This window comes from Anopheles bellator, chromosome 1 (assembly GCF_943735745.2).
Source record: "Anopheles bellator chromosome 1, idAnoBellAS_SP24_06.2, whole genome shotgun sequence".
Classification (NCBI taxonomy): domain Eukaryota; kingdom Metazoa; phylum Arthropoda; class Insecta; order Diptera; family Culicidae; genus Anopheles; species Anopheles bellator.
In genome coordinates, this window is record NC_071285.1 from 22,695,582 (window position 1) to 22,703,286 (window position 7,705).

Below are 7,705 nucleotides of genomic sequence, written 5' to 3' on the forward strand. Positions count from 1 at the left end.
GCACTCTCAGAGCCCATCCTTAACGGAGTTCAAAATGGCAGCACATTCTCAACTTCCCCAGCCGGTAATCAAGCAATCAATCTAGGGTGATGCTTCACAAGCCTGACGCGGGATGGCCCAGCCCGCGTGCTGTAATCAGTCTACAGTGAACCACCGTTCACATCGAATGTAGCAGTAGGCCCCAAACGGTCCTCCGTTGTATTTTCGCTTCAACTGTGCCAATCAGATCAGAAATAGAAAGAAAATGAACACTGTTGCGTTGTTATTCTTTTTAACGGTTGTGACTGTAGGAGGTGAGTGTGGCAAAGTTTCATGGTAAAACTGCGGAAACGGTGCATTTCAAATATCTTTTGTCAGCAGCTTTTACCATACAGTCAGCGGATGATGATCTTGACGACATGGATTACGACGAGGACAACCAAGGTGACTCGTTAATTCCTCCACCGATTGTGCTGCGATCGGAGCATGGCGAGCCACAGCCGACTGTGCAGATCCCGGACCAGGAGGGTAATTTTCAGCCTATGACCCGAATAGGTGTGCAAGAGTGTAGGAACAATGCCACCCACTACGATGCAGCCAAATACGTGAAGTGTTATCTGTACAGTAAAAATGGTACACGCACTCAGTTCCACTTCGACCAGCTCGGCTCTATAGAGCTGGCCGGATTCATGAAGCACCTACCAACAACCATTCTCGTGCACGGCTGGCTGGGAAGCTCGGAGTCGGTGGTGATTGATCCACTGGCCAAGGCACTGTTGGAGCAGGAGCACAACAACGTAATAGCGGTGGATTGGGAGGAGGGTGCCAGCACGTTAATCTACCCGATCGCTCGCTATCGGGTGCCGAAGGTGGCCGCGGTGGTAGCCAAGCTGATCGACAACCTGGTGTTGGGACTGGATGCGGATGTTGATTGGATCGGCATCATAGGCCACAGCCTTGGGGCACACATTGCCGGTATAGCAGGAAAGAAGGTTACGGCCGGAAAGATCGGCTACATCGTTGGTCTTGATCCAGCCTCACCGCTGTTTCGCTTGAAGAAGCCAAACCATAGACTGTCTGCGGAAGACGCACAGTACGTCGAGATTATCCACACAAATGGAAAGGCATTGGGGTTCTTCCGCAACATTGGTCAAGCCGACTACTATCCCAACGGAGGAGTCGCACAACCCGGCTGTGGTATCAGTTTTACTTGCAGCCACCAGCGAGCGGTGGATTTTTTCAAAGAGTCGCTCAGCACGCGCAACAACTACGCCAACCGCTGCAACGATCTGGACAATCTTGGTCCATCTTGCACCAGGGCTAGTAGTGCCTCCTTCGGAGGCTTGGTCTGGAGAGCTTCAAAACCGGCCGGTGTCTACTACATAACGACTTCCGCCAAAGAACCATTTCTCCGTGATAACTCAGCGGGGTCTACACCTTAAATATGATCTTGACATCGTTGGACAGTAGGTAATTGTACAGAGTTCTTCTAAATGGGGTAGTTAATAGTTAAAAATAATTTAAAAAATTCCAACTTTGGGAATTAATTAATTTTCAATTAGCAACTTCAGCGCTTTTCAACGTATAGCTACTGTACTGAACTTGAGGTGTAGTGTCCATTGGTGGGCACGTTGTAGCGTAACGTAACACAAAAACCACAAAGATTGGTTTCTCAGGTACTCGCCCACAACTCGGGGATGATATTGATCGTTCGGCTTAGTTAAGTGGTGTACTGTAGTGTTCCTCTCGCGGAATTGCGGTTCTGCGTAATCCGAGCCACATGATTCAATTGCATAGGAAAAGGCCATAGAAATACCCACCCTCGTGAGGTAATATATTTCGTTCGTTTCTGGCTGACGCAAGACGTAGCTTGGTGTTGTTGAGGACCGTCACATAAAGAATGATTGACTTTTTCAATAAACAAATTATGCATCTGTATTTAATTGATAGAAATAGAAATAATAATAATAATAATAGCGCGCTCTTAATCTGGATGGAGATTCCCGTGGGATTCTCCCGGAGTAAATAAAGCAAAAGACCGTTGGATGTTACAATCTTTCCGCGTAAGCAAGAGTCCAGGCAGTATAAGCAAATAAAAATCAGTCATCGTTGACTACGAAAATACATTGCTAATTAGCATTACATACTTTTTGTTAACTGTCTGCGATCACTGTGATCGAAATGTATGGCCAACTGCGGTACAACGACGAGCGTTGCCGACTGCTCTATCCATGGGGGGCCAAAAAGGTCTCATTTGTAAAGTTCTCAAAGGGTAAATTTGTCATCAATACACACCGCATAATGAACAAACACTGGACACAACCGTCGAATACTTCATTCTTTTTTTGTATTTTTGTATGCTGCATGATATATAACAACTTCTTCACATTATTTTCAAATTTTGCATAATGTATGTATGTATATGTATATATAATATTATTCACATAATATCAATTACACCAAAAATATGCACAATTTTTGTTTTTTTCTTCTTTTTTGTCTCAGTTTTGCTGGTTTGATGGTTCTTATCATTAGTATTATTTTTATCAATATTATTACTACTCTGAAGTAGTGGTAGCACTATCGACCGCTCGCACTTCGTTTCATCATATCAGACTTTTCACGCTTAGCGTATTTTTTCCATGTCATTGTTCATTGTTTTCCGATTTACTTTCGTTTAGATTTCGGATTAGTTTTCGTTTAGTTTGGTTTTAATTCTGTGTTTTCTTTAATTCGCTTTAGGTTTGCATCTGTATTTTTCCCTATGTGTTTGTTTATTGTTTAATTTCCAGCCTTAATCTTTTATCAAATTAGACTGCTTATATGTTCAGTGATAGTTTTAACACCACGTGTTTGTAGTTTTTGCTGCTTCTCAGAGTTCACGTTTTTCATACATGTTAGCTGGTGCTACATGCTCTTGCCATTTAGACGTACATACTGTTGCTTCTTTAATCGTACATCTCACCAACTTTTACACACTGAACAAGGACCACTTATAAAGTCCATTTGACTGCTTCAAAAGTGAGTGAGTGTGCGTGTGTATCAGTGTATCTGCGGGGACACACGATGCGTAACGTAACAAGTTTGACGTTAACGATTAATGCCAAACTGCTGCGCCTCTGTCAAAACGTTTACGCCTCGCGCGAGCCGTAAACCCGAGCGTAATTATTTTTTTCATACGCTTTGCTTACAAACAGAGGATAATTTAAGTTCTTATTTGCTGGTATAGCAACAAAATCGGAAAAAACAGATAAAAAAATTCAGAAATCAATTAATTTCTCTTCTATTTCTATTTTCTTGGACCAAAAACACGAACGTAAACACGTTTCACGTTTCGTTTTTATATTTTTGCTGCCACACGAAGCGTAAACGTTTTGACATTACAAATTAATTTTACGCTAGTTTTCACGCTTCGTGTGTCCCCGCAGTATGATTTGTCATATATTACTCATTGGATTAATTGTTACCCGACTTATTAGCTATCCAACTGGTTTAGTTTGTTCGACTTACATTTAAATGTTTTACGTCGAATTTTGCGTGGTATTTCGTTGCGTCGTCGCTTCCGATTAGTTTTATGGTCGTTGCAAGAATGCTACGAGCGCTTTGAAAAGGCAATTGATTCTTTCTTTGCTAGCTCAGACTGTATGATTGAATGAATTCATCGCATCAATTCGGACGTCTCACTGTTCATTAATTTTTCAAAACAAACTGTAATAATGATAATGTTTTTCTTTTGGTTCGTGAGTCCACAGTTTGTATCCCCAATCAATCAACAAGCTAAGAAACAATCTGTAAAGAACAAACTTAACAGATGTTACATCAACTCTTTTATTAGTCCAGTAATATGAGACGATCTAGCCCATTTTTGGAGTATAATATAAAACGAAAAATGACTATGCCACGAAATAGATTGGCAAACGGCAAGACACATGTAGATAAAGCTATTGTTGATAGACCAACAAAATGATGCACTTTTCTTCTAGTTGTTTTTTGTATATTCCGATCGCCATTGGGGATCTTTGATGTATCAGGATGTATTTTAAGATATTCTCATTAAATAAAGATTAGAAAAAAGTTATGCATTAGAAAGAATGTGGCCTAGAGAAACATCTTGACAGGTGGGAAACATTCAATAACAGAAATTAAATTATCTCGTACCTCACGAATTACCAAATCGTTACATCGATTATCGCTTTTCACTAGTATAATAAACTTTTTTCTCGCAATCAAATTGTACAATGGCCGTATGCACATTAACGACAGCGTATAAAACACTTTAAGCTTTTAAACCAAAGAAGTCTAAACGCCAAAAAAAGGTTCGCCATAAGAGTGATTCAAAAAACAAAGATCAAATAATTGGCAAGATTAAGTTTTTGGGTGATCGGTCAATAAAACGATGTCAAGCTAAGAACAAATGAACAATTTGCTTGATTGTACGAGCAACATATACAAAAAATTAACCGTCACAAACACTAAACAATAATTCAGTCTTTTTACCGTGTTATCGTGTATAATTCTTATGGCATAAGCATTCATTCTTTCAATCATACAGTAAGAACGGAGCTTCTTTCTTAAAATTTCCTTCTTCGTAAGTAACGTGTTTGTTTGCTCACCGTTGTGTTCAATTGGCTCCAACTGGGCATTCTAAAACATTGCTTTTTACGATAAGTACACTTTCTAAAATCGTTCTCCATTCCATTCTTTTATTGTGGTGCAGGTGACTGTATGCATTTCTTTGTATTCTTTGAACTGAACATCTGCAACTCAATAATGGTAGTTGGTGTAACTAAAGAGATGATTATTGATTATACGAAAATATTACAATGCTGTATCAGTAAACTTGTCGGCATTTTAATATTTTCTTATAATAAATAATATCAAACGTACAAATATTTACTCAGTGAGCTCCATTCGAACCTTGCCAGTAGCTCTATGCCCAATTTACACGGCAAAGCAGAGAGAGTAACCGGAGTAATCGGTGTTGCTGTATACACATTTCACAATTCTCCACGAATAGTAGTCCAGTTTCATGTGTATTCTGCGGGTTCTAGTAACGGTAATCCATATTCCATATCCATTTCACACTAATCTTCCACAACTTGAATGATTTCGCTCTCATTGATGACTTATTTTTCCAATGACCTTTCGTTTGTATACGCTTCTCAGTCTGTTGCTAGCATTGTGCGCGCACGTGTTTGTTTGCATCTGTGGATCTGTGTTGTGTTATTATCGATAAATTTCCGTTTGTTTCTTTAATCCTCTGATTTGGATTATTTCTTCTATTTTGGTACAGAACGTTATGACTTTCTCAACTTGAACTTTTGCAATTCTCTCACAAAAAGGTCCCCAATAAATATATATGTATGTATATGCATGTATAACAATCGTTCAATAAATATATGACTTTTTTCTATTTTAATGTGTTCGTTTTCACTCCCCAGCTCACAAATGTGTGCATGGAACCGTTTCTAGCTCAGTTGTGTTTGTTTCGTTCCCAGTTCTGGTTTCTTGCAACTTTGATCATCATTGTTCTGTTGCTGGTCATCCCATGAAATCTTCCATAGCCAATCGATACAGACTACCACACAAGATAAATTGAGATATTTTGTAGCTGAAATGTTTGCGTTCTTCTGATACAAATGCAAATTTCAAATTTTGTTTCTTATTTGATTGTAGTCACTATTCTCGTTTTGATACCCACGACTAGTTTGCCAACACAAACCCTCGCAAACTGCAGGTTCACAGAGGCTCTGTGTTTCTGCCCTACCACCAAAGGAGTCTGCTGTCCTGTTACGATCAATCCGTTGCTAGGTCTTAAGTGTTAATTGAAAATATGTTCGTTGGATGGAAGTTACACCTATAGTCGAAACTTCTCGCCCGAAAACATGTCATCTGGCCATTACAATTAGATCAGAAGAGATAACACGAAGCTATTTCTTACCGAAAGAACATAAAAATGGGAAAACTATGAAAGGTGAGGTGCTTGTCTCGTGTATTGTATATACAGTCGATCGTCGTCGTAAGGGACGTCAATACCGTTACGGCAAGTGATGTGAATAAAGATTCCGGAAGAGTGAAACTGTTTATTCTTTTCAAAGTCGTATTCTACCTAACATATGTGCAGATAGATGTCTAAACCAATTGACGAAAGCACCAGTATCAATAATAAAATAGCAATCAGTTCAGTTTTTATATTTCTTTTACACTTCTGCAATTTTTCATTCTCTAGGGAAAAAACCACATCAAGTTACATCAAGTTACCCAACCAGTTCTGAAAAGATTTTTGATATCTTTTCCGTCGAACGAAAACGATGTTTTGCTCTCAAGTTAAAAGTAAAGTATCCATTTTTATAAAAATTTATTTTTGTTGGTTCTACTTGGTTTGATACATTTAACTCTCACAACCACATTCATCCATAATCAAACTTTTGCCACCAAGAATAAAACAGCCACCATATTAGTTTTCGACACATTCCGTTGTAGTATTTTCTTACAATAATAATGTGTTCCGTAGCATACTTTCAATAAAAGTACACTCAACCTTGTTCTTTATATTGAACCTAGTGGTTCGTATGGGATTAGGGGAACAATCGGCAAACCCTTTAAGTAGCAGCACTTCAAAATTGGACCATACCGCTAAGAAAATAACGGGTGACTGATAGCGAGTGACTGCAATATTTGAAAGCCTTTATAGTAAACTCCTATAGATCATCAATGGTAAAAAAAATGATAGTTTTTCTTATATAGTCGTTAAAAGCTAGCACAAACACGGAAAACTGTATTGCTTTTGTGAGAAGCGTTAACAGTTTAGAAAGTTTATGTTTTGTTTCACCTTTTGTTCCGACGTTCCGAAATTATTCATTTTTTTTAAACTTAAGCCAACTTTTGGTCCCAGAGATGGCTTCAGGATACGATTCCTTTGTAGTATTTCATTTAAATTTTCCGACGTATGCAATCGAGAATCGTTGAGAGATACGGGCTAATTATAAACTATTCTACCAATTCAAAATCTAACAAACTAACATGAGGCATAATTAATATAAATTTCTATTGGTCACTTTTTTACTGGTGGAATAGATACAATTTTACATATGTTAACGAAACAACAGAATCATCCTAAATATTAAAAAAAAATGCATAAGCATTAAAAGAAATCATATATTCGGCAAACAAAATAGTGTTTCGGCCAAATAGGAATTATTGAACGGACATTTCGGACTGAAAAGAACACCGTTTGCTTCCTCGTTGCCGGTCGCTCAATGACAAAGAACTTTCAAACCATTACATTACAATGCACACATATTCAAACACATTGGACAACCTGAAATTCGCACCCCTTCGCATCGAAAACTGGTCCATTCGACCCAACAATTCGATTGATCGTGCCATCAACACCAAGGCTCTAGGCATCTAGCTTATCAAGGAATATTATCAAATATGCCAGCGAACTGATGGTCATTTCTGTCCGTCTTCGGTACCGGGGATGCAGACTCCTTCAAAAGACTGTGCGGGGTGCCGGTAGTCAGCCGTATGAAAACAAAAAATGGTTCAGTAATACAATTGAAGCTTACCATTTCAATGTGAGTTAGTTTGAAGAGACTCAAACTATAATCATACAATCAAAGCTCTCGTATGAAATCATATCTTGGTGAACAACACCAATTGTAACAAATGTCAATGCGCATTCCCATATTATTTGGCCAGCTGATAATACTGATAGCATTTG

The 7,705-nt window shown here is 38.7% G+C and overlaps 1 protein-coding gene across 1 annotated transcript; it reads left to right on the top strand.

Moving 5' to 3' along the window:
• Positions 1 to 150: 150 nt before the first annotated feature.
• On the top strand, positions 151 to 2,350 carry LOC131206560 (phospholipase A1-like). Its single transcript, XM_058199155.1, has 2 exons — positions 151 to 293; positions 361 to 2,350. The coding sequence occupies exons 1-2, from the start codon at positions 245 to 247 to the stop codon at positions 1,419 to 1,421; spliced, it is 1,110 nt and encodes a 369-aa protein (XP_058055138.1). The 5' UTR covers positions 151 to 244; the 3' UTR covers positions 1,422 to 2,350.
• Positions 2,351 to 7,705: the final 5,355 nt, after the last annotated feature.

What these genes read in the sequence shown, in the direction of transcription:
- LOC131206560 (XM_058199155.1), top strand. Translation starts at nt 245, where the DNA reads ATGAACACTGTTGCGTTGTTATTCTTTTTAACGGTTGTGACTGTAGGA. An exon ending in AACGGTTGTGACTGTAGGAG is followed by an intron (nt 294 to 360) that starts GTGAGTGTGGCA and finishes TTTTGTCAGCAG; the next exon opens with CTTTTACCATACAGTCAGCG.